We start from the raw sequence: 18,996 nt of genomic DNA, 5'->3' as shown, positions 1-18,996 counted from the left end.
AGAGGGACCACACAGAGCTCAGAGAGAGGGAGAGGATTCTGTACTCTCACGTAAGAACCGCGGAGAAAGAGCAGACATCCTGCACTCCCAAGTCAGGAATCACAGTGGACCCTTAGTTTAAAGTAGGTATTCCAGGAGTCTCATTTGTCACTTACAGAGGAGCAATACCTTTGGGAACCCAAAGACGAGATAGATTGAAATGTTTGAGCCAACACTTCTTTCCCACTAGAACTCCACCTGTGCTAGCTTCACATTGCTAATTTTTCTTTAACTTACCTATTCCATTACAGATGGACCCAACCATATTCAAATCATTTGTGACCCCAGCACAAAAGTGCAGCCAATCACAAATCCAACAAATCAAGGCTATAGCTCACACTAAAACAGAACTCTGAATATGCTAATAGAACCCAAATTGTGAAATTAATGGGCTTTTAAGACATCCAACACCACTTACTACCAACAGGCACTTACCTACCGTATGAATTTGACGGGTAACGAGCACCCACACCAACTAAGGAAATATGTACATAATGTTGTGCAGCCCTCCGATCTCACCCACGAAAAACTCATAGCTCATAAAATCGATATAACAGATAGTCACTGACCACACGTCTCCACAAAACCAAATAAGACGCCATAACCTGGGCCTAGACTAAAGAAGGAGCTGTAATGCCTCAGTATTTAAATAGTGCGTGCAGTAGAAGTGTTAATTACCAATACCAATTTGCATAATTAGTCTTCTATAAAGGCACAATCAGAAAGCAGTGGAATGGAATGCTGCCTAATTTGAATTCAAGTGGTTAAGAAGCACTGTCTCAAGCATTTCAATATATACTTTTTGTGTCTTGAGGAATCTCAGTACAGATTTCCATAGCAGAGGACGGCCACTGCCCATCCACGGTAGAGGTGGAATCCCAATGGATCCTGGTTGATGACATTTGGTTCTTCCGTCTAAAGGTGGAACACCGCTGAAGCTTCATGACACGGGTGGAAAGCAGAGGTAAACTCACTGCTGTCTATTTACTTTCGCAGAACACCAGCCTAATAAACCAGAAGAAGAAGATGGACGCAGACCTGTCGCAGTTACAGACTGAGGTGGAGGAATCTATCCAGGAGTGTCGGAACGCAGAGGAGAAGGCCAAAAAAGCCATCACTGATGTATGCATTGATGCCACTTTTTTGCATAGGTTACAGACTGGTCTAGTTACCCTACTATCCGAAGCCAGTTGCACTCATGAGATATGGTGACTCTGTGATGTCTTCTTCCACAGGCGGCCATGATGGCCGAGGAGCTGAAGAAGGAGCAGGACACCAGCGCCCACCTGGAACGCATGAAGAAGAACATGGAGCAGACCATCAAGGACCTACAGCAGCGGCTGGATGAGGCCGAGCAGATCGCCATGAAGGGCGGCAAAAAGCAGCTTCAGAAGCTGGAGGCCCGGGTGCGGGAGCTGGAGAACGAGCTGGAAGGCGAGCAGAAGCGCGGAGCTGAGACCGTGAAGGGCATGAGAAAGTACGAGAGGCGCGTAAAGGAACTATCCTACCAGGTATGTAAGCTGGCCCTCCAAGAACATCCCAGAAGATGGGAGAGATCTACTTTCTTACTAGATGGGGTGGCTTTCAGAAACATTCTGGAAGTGTAGGCAAACATATGAACCTGGCCAATACAAAGACAGAGCTTGGGGGAGGACTCTAAAAGGCTGGTAAAGAGCCCAGGCTTGGAAAGAGGAATTAGAGAACGGACTGAAAGATGAAGGGGGTATTATTTACCTAGAAGGACGATTGTGAACGTCAGGAAGAGCTATCTAGGTACCGGGGCTGGGCTTCTAAGAAGACTGGAAGATGCGAAAGCCATGTTTGACTGTTAATATATTGTCCTTATATCATGTTCAAGTGAAAGATATTGCCAATGTGATGTCGTTTTCTTACATCAAAGCCCTTTTTCTGCTTATGACGATAGTCCCTCACTTAACCACTTGGCTGCTAAGGCTTTGAAAGCTTTATAATGGGATTTCCATTGAAATGAATGGGAGGGGCATGACGAGTTACCCTTGTCATTAGCAGCCAAGAGGTTAAGGGAATTGCATGCATGACTAACCAAAAACAAGCCGAATTGATTAGGGACACATGCCTCACCCAGCAGTATAAGTACAGGATGGCTTAAGCATGGGGCGGGGGCATCCCCCAGTGCCTAATGTTCATGAGAGATGCAGATTTTGGACTGGATCTGAGGATGGGGAAAGGGTCTCGGTGCCACTGGCGTGCTGGTGGTAAGAGAGGCACCAGTGTCCCAGAGGGAGGTGAAGCAGATGGACAGAAGGAGAGGACACAAGGTGGTGCCCAGTTAGAAAACCATTGAGAACGGTGTGTAGGTGAGGAGTGTGAAGAGCCCAGAAGACAGAGGAGAGCTGGACAATGAGGCCTCGAGATGCGGGAGTAACCAGTGGAGTTGGTGAGTGGACTGAGCCCAAGGCTGCTGGAATGTTTCTGAAGATAGGAGTAGTTTGGAGTAGAGGCAGCAGGCTGAGGTGACGTCGCTGGACGCTCAAGTGATGGCAGTCTGAAGAGCGGAGCTGGTGGACTCCTGATGGGAGCATGCTGAGTGGGTTGTGATAGGGAGGGGAGAGAGTAAGTGGATCACACACTAGGCATTCAAGATGGAGTCTGGAGAAAGGGACCTGGGAGACAGTGCAATAGATTGATGCGGAAAAGCGATCAGCACTAAAGCTACTGAGCACGGCTATGACCACCAGTGCCTTAAAGCACTGAGGACAGGCACTATAGAGAAGAGTGATGAAAGACTTAGGAAAGACTAGGAGGGGTAACATCGCCTTTGTATCCTGAATTACCAGGTAATGGGAGTGTCCAGGTGGGGTGCTGTCTATTGAGCATAAAAGTGCTTAGGAGGCCGTGCGGGTCCAGAATTGGGAGGAGAGTGTCACTGAAGGAGTGCTTAGAGGTGAAGTCAGTCCGAGGAAGAAATCTGTGGTGGAGTGAGGGGTCAATAGTGAGCGAGGCTCCGACACTCGGTGGATGTGAGGATGAGGTCTGCGGTTTCTTTGGAAGCAGATAATGTAGAACAGTGATCTACTTTTAACTGAACTCTGCTGCACTAAGCTAGCAAAATATTGTTTGTTTGGGTCGCAGGTTAGTAGGGTGATGTCCGGGCAGAAGGCAGCATGCCAGGACACCAACTGCCCCTTGTCGTAAGGTTTGGGGAGCAGGGCGGCATGCCCAGAGGCATGATGCCCATGGTCTTGGAGGGTCACTCCACATGCCTAGTGTCTACCTGCATCCAGGCATGTGGTGGCTGTTCATGGGTTGGCCAGGGGTCAGAGTGTGTGCCAAGAGGTTGCCTTCCCCTGGGCATGAGGTGGCTGGTGGCATCCCCAGCGGTCTGTTGTTCCCATTCATGATACAGCAGTGGGGGAGGTGGCATGCACACAGTTTCCCCGCCCCTACTCAAGTGGTGGCTCAGGCAGTGTGAGCCTAGGATGGGGTTTAGAGAAATCTTGCAACTTTACAGGCCATCGCCCTGACCCCTACTGTCTGGGAGGGGCCTTCCTGGGACATCCTACCCCCGAGTCTAATATGGAAGGGTTGGTGGCAGAGGCCTGTTATAGAGGACCTCCTGCCCTGGGAGTTTGAAAGGGCCAGGACTGGGAAGAGGGCCTATTGCCTGTGAGACACCTATCTTCGAGATAAATTGGGAGAGGAGGGTCGAGAAGCTTGCACCTACGCCACTTTGTGACATTCGGGTATGTGGCGGAGGCCGCCTGCCGGGTGCTAGGTTTGTAGGTGTCTGAGCGGGGTTGGGTGTCATATGCCCCTTTCTCTGATCCCGAAACCACCCAAAAAAGGGACCATGTGGAAGCGAGATCTGATCAAAGGCTTTTAAAAACAAAGCAAGCTTGTGCCTAGCTGGGAGGACCTATCAGAATTGTATTGTAGAGCGCCGAACAGACCATCGCCTCAGTCCCCAGGAGCCACAGCCGGCACTTCGAAGACCTCTGGGTTAGAGCAGGCTTTGGAGACAGAGGGGTCTGCGGCACTTGGGCAGAGAAAATAACTTTATTGTTTTGTATTGAAGTGCCCTATTTATGTAGCGCTTCATGCACCCGACGAGACCACAAAGTGCTCCGATTTGCATGTCTTTATGTTAGGACTAAGGTCAGTGAGGACAAGGGAGGAGGTGGATAGTGGAGGGCAGGCCGATGATGACGGTGGGGGCGGAATTTGCTGAGAAGTGACGCCATGCAAAGGGTGCAGTTAGGCAGTTTCCAGGCAGTGGGGAGCTGAGGGTTCAAATGGTATATGGGGTCACAGTTCAGCCGGGCACACTTCACTGGATGGCATGCAGCAGAGTTCTGTTCTGATCACGCACTTTGTTGGTATCAATTCAACCGGGTACACATCACGCAATAGACTGGAGCACAGCTCAACTGGTTTTACAGTCACTGGCCTGGGGCACTATCCCTAAGAGATGAATCAGCTGCAGTGTCCTCAGACTGACGGTGTCCTTTGTTTAGTCAATGGCACGGGGCTCAGGAACAGAGGAGGAACTGACTGTGACACCTTAGAGCGGAGAACCACAGGAAGGGCACGGGCCAAGGTGGCCAACCACTGACATGCCTGGTGCACCACACCGTACCGCTGTTCACCTCCTGTGGCCTTTCAACGCCCTTTCTCGAGGGAAGGATTGGGAAGCCCTTTGATCAGCGGACCAGAGGAGGAAGGCAGCATAAGCCGATTCAAGCCAGTTGACCCCGTCCAAAGATGACCCTATAGCAAAGCTGGGGAACCCGTGTGTGCTGTCTGGTTGTAGGTTTTAGCAGAGGAGCAAGTAATCCACTCTGCTCTTCTTAGCACCTCTGCTGGGCTGGTGGCCTTTGCTGGCCTCAGTTGAGCAGCAAGAGAGAAGCCTTACAGGACCTAAGGGGAAGACACAATCCCCTGAGCCCAAGGAAAGATGGTGCCATGAAGGGCATTCAACACTGTCTGACCTTGTTCAAAGATGACTCCCCAGGCCAGGTAGGGACAGACTGGTGGTGCCAGTGTGTTAAGCAGTGGACCCCCATTGTTAGCTGGGGAGATGACTGCGCCATGAAATGGCTGCTCATACTGCTTAGGATGGGATTCGTTTGAGGGGGTGGGATCATCCACGACCCAAAAGGCTTGCAGCCAGAGGCAATCTGGTTTTGTCTGACCACACTCAAAGATGGCCCCATAGGTGTGACTGGGGCACCCTTGCTGGGCCTACGTTCCTGGTTGTGGAGTCAGCGGTGTTGGCAGGAAGTTGACTGCTCCTCCATGGTGCCACTGCACCTCTTCTTCTGGAGTGTACTTGGATTTTAAGCATTGGATGAAGAATGGAGTTAAGCAGGGCTTGGTCCTAGAGGACGGAGAGATATAAGAGGGCTCAGCTTTGTTCAACTCTATTCGAAAGTGGCTTCCTGGGCTTAGCTGATGCTTCCTTGTAGTTGCTGGGTGTGGGTCCACCGCAGCGGATGCTATGGAGCAAGGCCTCAGAGGAAGCCTGACATACAGGGAATTATTCCAAGCCTTTAAATAAGAACACACTCATAGCAGAAGCTGAAGTCAGGGAGTCCACAAGTATGGCTTATAGGAACCAAGCCAGCCACTCATCTGCTTGTCCGACAGTTCTAACAAGGCAGCACATATCTACTGCCTGGACTTCTCTGCTCCTCCAGCTCAAATACAAGGGTGTGGAATGACCAGATATGGGTGGGATGAAATGTGGACAAGAACATGTGCTTCTTGAATGTTCCCGCCACAACAGTGACAGCCCGCCTTTCCTGTTCTTCTCAGACAGAGGAAGATCGCAAGAACCTGACCCGCCTGCAGGACCTTGTGGACAAACTGCAGCTTAAAGTGAAGGCCTACAAGAGACAAGCAGAGGAGGCGGTAAGTGACTGTTCCACAAGGGTAGGCAGAGAAGGTGGTAAGTGACGCATTTTTCATATCTGATTAAAAGGGGCATGCAGATGGTGGCAAACCTACCTCTCCTTTTGTCCTATTTCCTTCCTCTTTCTGCACTCTCTGAACAATTTTTCAGTCTTATCTCACATGTGTTTTACAAAGCTATTCCACCCTCACTTTCTCTGTTTTTCCTGCCTCCAATGCTAGATCTGATGTTTCTTTCAGCACAGACACTAGACAAGGATCTCCTTTAAGAGCTGGGCTGGAATTAACGATTCCTAAACTACGTTTCTACACCAAGATCTGGCCCTGGGCTGCAGAATAACGTGAAACTCTGAATTACCAGGTCAAACACCAGAGGTTTTTCCCAATTTTGGGACCTTTGCATGGACATTTTTCACTTGCTTTGAGCCAGTGGCAACTGTTCATGAAAACCTTTCTGGTTACTGAGCAAGTTTCCACTCTTTATAAAACCAGGCCCAGTGTTTGCACGCCCAATACGGTGCACCTCAGTACTTCCCAGGCGACTCGTCATGTGGGACATCCGCTGAAAACAAGCAAATGTGCCGCATCCACCACAAATGCAGTCCCATTGCCTCATGTTGGGTTTTTGCCGCAGGAAATCCTTAGCTAGCAGCCTAGCTGACATATGAGTCTCAGAGTCAGTAAGCACCTTCCTCCACAAAGGCTTTTTTGATGCAGATTTTCCCTTTTTGAGGTAAAATGCAAAATGTCCCGGATGCAGATCACAGACTATATCCTCGGTCCGTGTTTTATTAAACCCTAATGTCGCCCCCGTTCTATCCCTCTTGTTTTTTAAGTCATAAGGTCAGTTTAAAACGCGGTTAGAAAACTTGCGCTAACACACAGCACAGTTTCTTACCTCAGGCTCTAAGTTTTTTAGCACATTTGGCTCCACTTGAAACTAGATATGTTTGTATAGCTGATTTAGTAGTGTCATATTTTAAGGATACAGTAGGCATAGGGAGTGCGGAATTTCTACTTGCACCCTAAGCTATAAGACAAAGTAGTTTTTAAATCGCCTCAAACTCATGAGTAACTGTCTCTTTCTCTTACGTGTAAATGGCTGCGGTTTCAATGTCATAATAGAGAGACCTGGAGGCAAGGAGGAGGCCTTAAGTCAGCTCAGAATTAAATGGTGGTATATACTCAGTGCCTAAAACCGATCAGCCAGGAAAGGTCTCTTCATTCCAGGATTACACACTGAATCTAGCAAAAGGCATGGTCGATAAGGTCAAGTCCTGTGAATCCGTTCGGTGCTGTGAGCACGTCGCTGTGAGAAGGCATCCAAACAACACCAGGACAAGACACTCCCAAACTCAAGAGGCCGCATCAGGTCAGAAAACTCTCCGAGCATTCACCGCCTGCAAAGAGTCACAGAGCCGAGCTGGCCCTAGTGACTCCGAGAGGGGAGTGACATCGGACCAGAGTTCGATATCTTCCAGAGACCAATGGAAGGCTTTTTGTAGCATGATAAATGATACTCACTACATCGTGCCCGAGTGACGCGGGTACATGAGCAGAAGGGACGGAGTGATGCGCAATGCAAGAGAAGAGCCAGCCGGTGTCCTCCAAAGCGCAGGAGCGAGCATGAGTGGTATCCCGCAGGGAGCTCGTGTAAGCATTGCCATGTGTTTGCTATTCATTGCTTAGGTGGGCAGAAGCTGCCATACACTCCATCATTAGCCCTGATCCTGAGCTACAATAGAGCAGAGAGTGAGATCCTAAGAGGAGCAGAAACAGAAGTATGGGGTCCTGCAACTGCCATGGGATGTCAGATTCTAGAGCCTACAGACAGAGGTGGAGAGGGTGAAGGTCTGTCATCGCTGTCCTGGAGAACAAGGACTACTTTGCTTGATGAAGATTTCAAGTGACTCCTGTTTATGAGATGAGATGAGCAACACAGAGAACGTATTTGCAAAAGTATGTATTGGGGATTGAGCCCAAAGTCCAGTTATAGCTTTCAATCAACAACGATAACATGCTACGACAGTGATGTATAAGTAGCACACCGCTCACACTCACTCCATTTACCTGAGGCGTTATGGAGTGCTAAACAAGTAGAACCAGGGATCAGATCTGACACAAACTTTCCTGGGCGTTTCATTTGAACACGGCCAAGTGCACTACGGCCCAAAATATCAAAAAGCGGAATGCCGGACAGGCTTTTGAAGGATCGCTGTTATTGACAAAATCTGGGAGGGTCCCTGTTAGATTTGGGGGTCTCTAGTTAGCAGAGGTAGGTACCTTTAACCAAATAGGGACTCTTGCGTCTAGTCAGGGTAAGGGGGTACACTCCTAAAATAACCCCTGCCACCCTCTTGGTAGCTTGGCTCAAGCAGACAGGCTTATCTCAGAGGTAGTGTGTAAAGCATTTGTGAATACATACAGTAACCCAGTGACAACACTACAGATGGACACCACACAAGTTGTAGTATAAAAATAGGTATATTTATATAGACTTAACACAAGACCACAAACGACAAAAATCCACAATACTGTACTTTAAAAATGGTAGCATTAGCTTAGTTCTCTTTAGGTGGTAAATGCAACACTTTAAGTTCAATGTACCTTTGGATGCGTAACGCTATACACCAAAAGTGTTGCAGAGAAGGTGATGCGTTGGTTCCTTTTACGCCAGAACGGTGATGCGTCGGGTCCCTACTGATGCGTAAGGGATGCACATGCAGAGGTGCGTGCAATCAGTTATACAGTAAATATATGTTAATAGTGCCTTGGAGAGTCTTACTGTTTCTTCTGCACAGTTATTTTTCAAGTTTTTTCTACTCTGGCGTTTATTGATTGAGTGATCTGACCTATATGCTATATGAGGACACCGGGCTAAATGCGAGCAAGGGCAAAATGCGAGCATGGGCAAAATGCTCAGAGCGATCACAGTTTGAAAACACACATCCATTAGCTCCTGTACAAAGTGTGTATTGGGGGGAAGGCCCGGAGGGGTGGCAGGTGTGGTGAAGTGTGCAGGGCTTGTCCTAGCAAAGTCCCATGTCTGGCAAGCCCCACTCTCTGGCTCCCCAGAACACACGCCTGGCCAGAGGATGTGGTGCATACACATCAGGGTGGTACACGGATAGCAGGACCGCTTACCTGCTACATCCCTCCCCAACTTTGTCTTGAAAAACAAAGTTCATTTTACTAGGCATTCAAAGTCCTTGAGCCGCAGGCTGGGTTGAGGATTGGGTCGAAAGTTACATGGAAGGGATTGACTACGAGCAGACGGATTACAGGCCAAAGAACCAATTTGCATGTCCTTGTGCAGGCACTCTTGGTGACCCACTGGGCCCTGATCCTCGGGCCACTTCCTACTGTGTCGTCTTCTCTATATTCAGGCCACTCAGCGTTTTCTCAATGGTGGTGTTCAGGAGATTGTTGGGGGTGAGGTTTCAATCCTTTTGAACCATGAGATATTTCCTGATACTACTTCTTGTCCCTTTCTGGCCATCACCATGGTCCCATCGCTCCTGACAAAGGTCCAAACTCCTGGCTCAAATGGCGCCCTAAACTTCAACCCAGGCTTTCGGTCTGGTAAAAGAGAGCGTACGTTTGCCTTTCTGTTCTGGTTGGCAGGGGCTTTGCATTGCTTGTGACGTGTTTGAGTTCCTGGAATGTCATGAGGTGGTGGCGTCCATTCAGGACACATGGGAATGGTGTCTTGACGAGATCCAGCTTGTTGGGTTGTGCAGTGAGGAGTACTCTGATATCCCCTCAGAAATTATTGTAGATGGCGTTCAGGGTGCGTTTGCTAAGGTATTGTTATGCAAAGTGATTTTTTCAATATACACATGAACCTTTCCACTTCTCTGTTAGCTTGTGGCCATTGGGGCGTGATGCAATGGTGATGTATTCCAAGTTGGTAGAGGTATTCGTCAAATTCCGCAACATGGAATGGCGGTCCGTTATCACTCTTGATCTCCGTGGGTAGGCCAAATATGGCAAATATCTTCTCGAAGACAGAGCGATATGTACGAAAGCTGGAGAGTCGATTACCTCCACAACAGGACATTTTGCATAGGCGTACACCACTGGACCAGGGTGGCCTTCTGTTAGAAATGGGATTTCTGGTTGAAAAGGACATGCGCCTAAGCCAGGCTGAAACCACCATTCTAGCCAGGGAAAGGGAGTTACACACCGAGGATAACCCCTGCTCACCCCCTTGGTAGCTTGGCAGAGCAGTCAGGCTTATCCCAGAGGCAATATGTAAAGCGTTTGCAAAACACACTCAGGCATCAGCGAAAAACTAGGCACACCACAAAAGAAACTCCACACAAGGTTATATAAAAAAAATAACCTTTGTATTATCCATAAAACACATTAGAATGTAATCAAATATACACCTGACACTTGGTATGATTTTACAGGGATTATATACACCAGAGGGCCAATTGGGCCCCTGCCATAACATTACATATTACACAAATCACATTGGCCAATCGAGCCACTTTAAAAACACATTACAGTAAGGATAATCAGTAACTACTGGCTAGGACTGCGCTTAGCACAACAGCTCATGCCTAAACATCTGCAGCAGTGCACATTCCATAACAAATCGGGCCCCTCTTAGGCATGAACATAATGGCACATAGGGTGCACACATTATCACGACAGAGTAAAAAAAACATTATGTATAGACACCATCAGCAGGGCACATAGCAAACATTATTAGTGTGCACATGTTATAATCATATCATGCCCTCCATAGGCATAACACCATCTCTACACTTACAGGCCAATTCCTGACATAATGGATGGTACCCTGTTACTGTAAGGCAAGACGACTCCTATGGTAGTCTTAGTCAGGGCGAGTGAGGCACAGCATCCGCTTAGGGCTGCGCTTCTGCGCTCCTTGTACCCCGCACTTGAAAATAAAGTAATGCCCCCGAAGGCAAAGGGGGAGAGACCTCACTCCGTCCCTCTCCACCTGGCAAATGGCCTCTGGCAGCCCCACAGGCATGCGGTGTGGCGGCCGACACAATTTCGGCTGTACCCTATCGGTGGGGACAACTGTGGGCCACAGCAGGTTCACCAATGGGAGACCTTCCCTGATCTCGGACATTAACTGGGGGGGTGAAGCTAGCACCTTGCTTGCCTTCCGCTGCACCGGCTCAAAATGGGCAATGAACCTACACCAGAGAGACTAGAACCGCAGTGGCGGCCAGGTGATGCAGTCGCAGTGGCACCCCGACTCACCTCAGCGAGGGCTGAGTGGTTGGCCAGCCACAAGAAGTTCTCACTTTGGCCCTCTCCCGCCCAGTAAGCATGGAGCGACCACTCTGTTCTCTTGCAGCTGCCCTCCTGATACACTGTCCCGCTGGCCCTGCCCACAACCTGGCTCAGCCACGCGGCCCGACTGTCCTACGTGGCTTCCGGCTGCGGCGGGGGCTTCCTGCTGGGTTGCAGCGAGCCACGGCTCCTGTTCCCAGCTTCAGTCAGGTTGCTGGCCAAAGCCCTTTTTGAATCCCCAACGCTCCACACACAAAAGCTTTTTGACAGATAGAGGGCAAACGGTCATGTTGGGCCCTTATAGTTCCCGTTAGATAAGGGAGTTCCACAGGGCTCCTGTCTGAGCCCTCCTCTCTTTAACGTGTATATGGCTCCTTTGGCCAAAATTGTCCGACCCTTTGGGTTTGAGATTATATCATATGCTGACGACACCCTGCTGATCTTCCCTATGGGTTCAAATCGGAATGAGGAGAGAGTGCATTTTTCGGCTGGTATGATGGCCATCTCAAGATGGATGACAAAGTTTTCTCCAGCTTAACCCAGGAAAAACTGAGTTTATGTTTTTGGAAGAACAAATAATCTCAACATGGCCGATTGGTGGCCTGCCCAGCTGGGGACGGCTCCTAAACCCTCACCTTCACTGAGGAGTTTGGGAATTCAATTGGATGGCAAATTAACAGTGGCGGTTTTACCATGGGGGCGTTTGGGCGCCGCCCCCCTGCTTTCTCGCCGTGCGAGAAGAAGGCAGAAACAAATGGTAGTTATTTATTTATAACTACCATTTGTTTCTGCCTGCCCTTCTCGCACGGCGAGAAAGCAGTCAGCAAAACTTCCTGTTTACTCGAGCCTCAGGGCAGGGGGGAGTGGCTTGGGGGAGTGGCTTGCCCACTGTTATTAATACTGACTGTTTGGACATCCTGAGAGGCTGTCCAAACAGACAGTATTAGCAACAGTGGGCAAGCCGCTCCCCCAAGCCTCCTCCCACTCTCCGTTCTGCAGGATGCAGACTAGGAGAAATGACGTGGTTAGGGCAGCCGGCCGAACCAATCAGCGCCGGCTGCCATGGAGGGGAGGGAGGCTGCCTGCAGCCTTCAGTGACGACTCTGACGAGGCATTCAAAATCCAGGACGCGGGAGTCTGCAGTCTCGGGACAGGACTTGAGTCGGGAGTCAGAGCGGGAAGCCATTCCAAGGTAAGTTTTTTTACATTTATTTTATTATTCTGAGTCAGAGTCTGTTATTAACGGGGCCGTAGTGATGGTTTTATTTTATTATTCTGAGTCAGAGTCTGTTATTAGCGGGGCCGTTGTGATGGTTTGGCGCCTAGTTACTGTTGCTGCTGAAGCAGGAGATTGAACAGGTGTGGGGGCGGATGCCTATACTCATAAGAAAATCTAACGATCCCGTCTTCATTTGCGAGAAGCATACGTCAGTTAAAATGTACGAAAAGTGTATAACTGTTGACAATGTAATGATTGTGTTAGTCTAAATACTTGCATAATGTACGTTAGACGTGTTTTCATTCAACTGTTTTGGCGGCACATTGTTGTAAATGACTCCTGCAGCGAGATGTTTGCATTATATGTCTGATGCGTGCATGCTCCAAACTCTAAAAGCAGTTTAATCTGCTGTTATTGAAATTGGTGCCTATATCTCTCCAGTTTTCTCTTGTGACAACCCTTGACGGCGCTATGAGCCGCTCCACAGACACCCTTCCTCGGCTGCCTAAACATGCCGGACGCAGCCCAGGGCTTAAACCCCGCAGTATGGAAGCCAAACAATCAAATGCCCTAAACCGAAGCCGGGGGCTCGCTGGAGAGACATCAGAGATCACACTGTCTGAAAAACTCATGAAACTCTCGTTAGCCAAGGGAACAGAATGGCCTTTCAGGCGATCTCCTCTGAGCCTCGACGCCTGCTTTATTTGGCAGTGACAGGCTCAAGAGGGGGGAAAGTGGAACAGTTACGGCAGAGAGCCGGGGCTCCACGGGGCATAATGAGCGGGGGCCATAATGCCACATGTGGCCTATCTCCCCCATTGGAGCCTCTCAGAGGGCTGTGGATATATAAAATCATACTCTGTACCTTGGTTTTATCCCAGCAGTGTCACGTGTTGTAATAGACGGGTACTATTTGTAATAAACACTTTTTAACTGTTAAAATGTTGGGGAGAGAATGAGGCCTTACCACTAGGGCAGTCGACATTGGAGGTGGGGAACCGTTCGAGTCTCCGCAGGAACGCTCAACATCCTGTGATTCTGGAAAAATCACTTTATCTCCTCGTGCCCAACAAAAATTAATGTGTCCATCTGTAACGAAACTGGTGCACATGTAAAGCGCTCTGATACCTTTGGGTCTATTTCGCGGTATATAAAAGTCCACAACAAAAACATAAATGAATACCCTGCAGCACTGAAGTTCAAATTTCAAAGGATGTAACATTTTTCCAGATGTCTTCCCCTGCACTCCTTCCTAAGCACAATAACAGCGCCATGAAAATGGGGGTTCACAAACTTGTAAGGAGATAACATTTGTGCCCCGCACCATTAACAGCCTCTTTTCTCACCATTAACGGCCTCTTTTCTCACCAGCGCAGGAAGAAAGGACTTAAGTAAAAATTATATGTTGCCTTCTGAGGAAACGCATACACCCGCAATGTTGCCCTCATTCTGCCAGACATTCAGTTTTCAGTGTTGTACCCAATTCCTCTTTTATTCACTCCTTCATTCTGTCATTCCCTGAACTGCTGCACCAGCAGAAAAAGCCTGAGACATTCACCGTTCCTTCGCAGCAAAGGCCATAAAGAATGTTTACTTTTGTGCATTACCCTGGAAGTTCTATCACTATTCAGCGCAAACCGGAGACTTGTGCATGGCGAATATAAACCCCCACACTATTTTTTCTGCTTCGTATCATTTTCCAAGTGGGGCCGATAACTATCAGAACTAACTGCTTTTAATGAAGGCACCCATTTGGTTTGTGAGACCGTCCTTCAATTGTTCTAATTGCCTCCTCTGACCGTCAGAGGCAATTGGCACAATTAAAGGACAGTCGCACAAAGCAAATGTGTGCCTTCATCAAAAGCAGTTCTGAATTACCTACGGGTCGCATTCCCACTCCAAACACTAACACTCTTTGAAGTTCAGAGTGACCCCTGCCCCCTTAAGATGATCGGGCTCCCTCTCTGCGCTCACTCGCTGCTGTGCACTCCCACAGAAAGATTACGCCCTACCACTTTCAAATGTCACCAGCCGCCACTGCAAATTAACCATGAAGGATAATGTTAAAAACATCATTGGCTCTTGCTACTACAGCCTTCGCCTCCTTCGCCGAATGATCCCATATCTGCCAATGAAACATCGCAGAACAGTGGTCCAGACGATGGTGGTGAGTCGCTTGGACTACGGGAACGCCCTATTGGCAGAAGTGGGTGAAACTCTGATAGCGAAACTTCAAGTCATCCAAAATACTGCGGCAAGGATGGTTTTAAACCATCCTCCAGGATCTCCATCGCTCCCACTGCTCAGAGAACTTCACTGTCTTGCAGTGAAAAAGAGATCATTCTTTAAGATCTGCTGTTTCACTTTCAAAGCCATCAATGGTACAGGTCCCGTCTATTTACAAAAGAAACTCTGTATGCAGTCCTCCTGCCGCAATTTGAGATCAAATGCTATGGCTTTGTTAAAGATCCCTCGTATTCGACGCATTCAGTCGGGGGGCAGAGCTTTCTCTTATATTGCTCCTAAATACTGGAACTCAATACCAGAGCCCCTACGCTAATGTCCCTCCTATCTGATCTTCAGGAAACAGCTCAAAGCCTTCCTATTCTAACCTTTCGACCTTTGATACTCCTCTCTCTCTCCGGTCTCCTTCATCTTAGCAGTGCTGAGATGCCCCTGGGTGAGTCATGCGCCATACAAACGGACAATAACATAACATAACATATATACGTGGGATGGCAGGCAAAACCACAATGCTCGCACCGCCCGAACCACATTCATCAACAGGGAGTAGCTGAAGCGCTCCAAAAGCAACTCATGGCGGAATGAGCCCTCACCTCTGGCTCCAATAACTACAGCGAGGCTCTTCCAAGGGCTAACTTGACCAGCCCTGAATTAAGCAGCGCTTCACCACTGACTTTGGAATGCTCCCAGGGCGTAGGGGGCAAGCAGCCCAGCAAATCAGGGACCTTTAGCAAAGCTGCAGTCCTCCTAGGAGCCCAGCAGGCTCCAGATCAGCATACTAGGCCAGTCCAAGTGACGGTTCCTTCTGCCAGAATGCCAGTCCTTCTGGCTCAAGTTCCACGCAAGCTCCAGCCCAGCACACCTTTCATGGGTTCACAGCCCCAATACTTATATCGTATGTGTCTTTGTTCTTCCCCCTGGCACATGGCTCTATGCCCAGTCCAAACCAGTTCTGGGGGGTACTTACATACATCTTTTCACTTGTACAACACCTTCATTGTTATTGTAGGCTCTGGCCCCAGACACATCCGAGGGGGGAGGAGCCAGCATTGTGTAAGGCAGGCACAGTCCTATTCAGGTTCAGGTGCTACTCCCCCCACTACTCTGAATGCAGATCAGGCCTATTCAGCCCAGCACTGACTCACCCAGCCCCTCTGCAGCTACTGCACCTTCCCAGCCCCTGTTATCTAGAGTCAGACATGCAATACACTATAGGCAGGCACGAAGAGACATTGCACACAGAAATGCCCAATGCTAAAAGTGGCATTTCTAAAATAGTGATAATAAATCATTACACAGCATTTAGTACCAATATTTCAAACATACCAAACTTGATCACGCCACCCCATTCATATCAGGAATTACCACTGAAACACATACCAGGGAATTCCCAATGCAACTCTATGAGAGGGCAGCCTCACAGTAGTGAGAAACTAAATAGGCTGTTTGTCACTACCAGGCCATGCCACACAGTTAAGACACATGTCCTACATTTTACCTACACCGCACCCTGCCAATAGGGCTAGCTAGGGCCTACCTTAGGGGTGACTGCTATGTAGTAAAAGGGGAGTCACAGACGTGGCAACCACTTTATGTGCCAAGTCACAGCAGCAGTAAACTGCACGCGCAGGACGTGCAATGGCAGAGGCCTGAGGCAGGTTTGAAAGGCTACTTTGGTGGGTAGCGCAAGCAGGCCTGCAAGTCCACCAGTAGCATTTAATTTACTGGCCCCGGGTATATGAGATACCACTTTACAGGGGACTGATAGGTAAATTAAACATGCCAAAGAAAGGTAGACCGATCTTACCAAGTTTACCATAGAGAGCACATGCACTTTAACACTGGACAGCTGTGATAAAGTGCCCAGAGTCCTAAAACCAACAACACCAGGTCAGGAACAAATACTAGGAGGAAGGCAAAAAGTTCTGGGAGGACCCTGCAAAAAGGGCCAAGTCTAACACATGCCCATATGGGAATCTCCCGAAATTCATACTTAGCTTGCACCACAGATTTGTGCATGGCTCGTCTACAATCACCTGTGCTGGCCTCTCCGATACGCCTGTTAGCTGGCATTAGGGGATTTTTTGAAAAAGGCCACTTCTCCAGGCCTGAGGAACCATACTTTCTCATCAATTTGTGCCTCCATTTTTGTGGTGCCCTGGTGTCCTTAATGCACTAGCATCGTGACCTGGTATCTCAATGCCTTCAGCATCACGATGCGAGATCTGCACAGGAGGATTCTGTCTTAGGTGGTGCTGAACTCACACTCTTCACATCTTCAACAGACTCTCTTTCTCTTCGCTTGGCCAGTCATTGTTGTCCCAAAGGAAGTCTCGCCACATGTCACTTAGAACGGCTGTTCATACTCGAGTGATGATGGGATCTGTTTCAGCAGCTTCCTTGATGTCCCCTAGCGGTAACACCAGAGGGCAGGCAGCATCAAAAACCAGGCTGACATAGTCTTCCACTTCGCCGTGGCCTTCTTGGGTGTTGGAAGCCACAGGATGGCGAGAAAGAAAGTCTGCGGGGCTCTTCGACCCGGGACAGTAGACCACCTCCATCCTGTAGTGTTGTAGTTGGATGGCCCACTTCTCAATTCGCACAGTGGGTGAGGAGCTGACCCTCGGAACAGTGGGGTTAAAGGCCGATTGTCCGTTAAGACTTTGAATGGCTGGCCACTTAAATACTGGTGGAAGTGCCCACAGATCCACTTGATTGCTAGGGCCTCTCGCTTGATTTGGGCGTAGTGATTCTCTGTCGACATTAACCCTTTTCTATGGAATGCTAGCGCAGCCCATCGGTCTGGTTCCTGTGAAATATGGCTCCCAGTCCAACAGGACAGGCATCAACCAACAGTAAGTTACATTTCTCAAGGTCAAAATATACATGTGTGGTGTTGTCAAGAAGGGCATCTCTGATATCCTGGAAAACCGCTTCTTCTCAATGGCCCCATGTTAACTTCGCATCTGTCTTCGTGAGGGGCCTCAGGGGTTCAGCAAGGGTCACCAGATCAAGAATAAACCTCGCACAATAGGTGGCCATTCCTAGGAAACACCTTATTTCCAGGACGGAGGTGGGTGCTGGTGTACGCTTAATTGTTTGAGATTTGCAGGGGTCGACTTGTATCCCTTCTTGGTTAAAGACGTATCCAAAGAACTCAATGGACGGCTGAAAGAAGCGTCACCCCATGCGGTGTCACACCGTGGTCTTTGAGGCATTTGAGGGTGGCCTTAAGGTGTTTGTGGTGTGAGGCAACCTTGGGCAAGCGGATCAGTATATCTTCATTGATATTCAAGACGCCGGGTAAACCGGACAGAGTCTTGCGGATTGCCTTCTGAAATACTCCAGCGACCGATGAGCTGCAGAAATTCAGGTGCTTATACCAGCGTAGGCCCAGGTGTGTGATGAAGGTGGTGATGTACCAGCTCTCTTCTGCCAGTAGCAGCTGGTGGTACCCGGCGTTGAGGTCCAACTTTGAAAACCAGTGGAAACCGTTGATATCCGCTATAGTCTCGTCCATTGTGGGGGTGATGTGTTGCTTCCTTTTGATGGCATGGCTGGGGAGTCGCATGTCAATACATAGGCGGATTTTCCCGGGTTGCTTGGGTTTTTCTTTAATCACCATTATGGAGAGCCTGGGGTGGGTCCCAAAACTTTCTCTATCATGCCGTGTTCTTCAAGTCTCTTGAGCTCATTCTCCACCAACAAGCGTAAGTGGAAAGGGATGCAGCTGTGTTGGGGTGCCACTGTTGTAACTGAGGAGTCGATATGCAGTCTCACGGGGGATACTTAAGGCAACCGAGGCCGTGTAACAGTTTGGGAAAAAGATCTAGCAGATCATCAATTTGGTGGGATCTCACTCTCTTGGCAAAGGACACGAGGCCGAGACCCTCTGCTGTGTGGCTGCCAGTCAATGATGTGAAATGTCGTCGTTACCTCGTGGCCCTCTGATCGTACTGACACCGACATCCCTATACGGAGGGGTAGGGGTGTCTGGTTCCCATACGCGAATATGTTGGTGTGAGATGGTCCTAGCTGCAGCTTGGGCCGCAATCGGTTGTACTGTTGTAGCCCCATTACGTTAACTGATGCTCCGGTGTCAATGATTGCTTTGACCTCCAAACCTACTCCTTGGATGAAGCGGTGGGCGCGCAAGTAAGCACGGTGGAGTGGGCAGGGTGGGAGGTGCTTAAGTCGACAGACGACGGAGCAGGTAAAAAAACAAAAAAGGATTCCGTTGACTGTCGACTCCCCCACCGACCCCGTCCTGCAGCCCTACCATGCTTACCCACACCAGCCACGACTGCTTGAACGATGCACTGGGTTGT

At 49.1% G+C, this 18,996-nt stretch overlaps 1 protein-coding gene across 1 annotated transcript in view; it reads left to right on the top strand.

Moving 5' to 3' along the window:
* LOC147716764 (myosin-6) overlaps positions 1-18,996 on the top strand; it is a 114,210-nt gene that overhangs the window by 90,607 nt on the left and 4,607 nt on the right. The window contains exons 34-36 of the mRNA XM_086923714.1: positions 1,036-1,161; positions 1,275-1,550; positions 5,833-5,928. Coding sequence (XP_086779840.1) covers positions 1,036-1,161; positions 1,275-1,550; positions 5,833-5,928 — 498 coding nt within the window. The remainder of the gene's footprint in view (positions 1-1,035; positions 1,162-1,274; positions 1,551-5,832; positions 5,929-18,996) is intronic.

The sequence above is a fragment of the Lissotriton vulgaris genome, chromosome 5 (assembly GCF_964263255.1).
Source record: "Lissotriton vulgaris chromosome 5, aLisVul1.2, whole genome shotgun sequence".
NCBI classification, from domain to species: domain Eukaryota; kingdom Metazoa; phylum Chordata; class Amphibia; order Caudata; family Salamandridae; genus Lissotriton; species Lissotriton vulgaris.
Note: the sequence above shows the minus strand (reverse complement) of the source record. Positions and strands in the feature narration are given on the sequence as shown.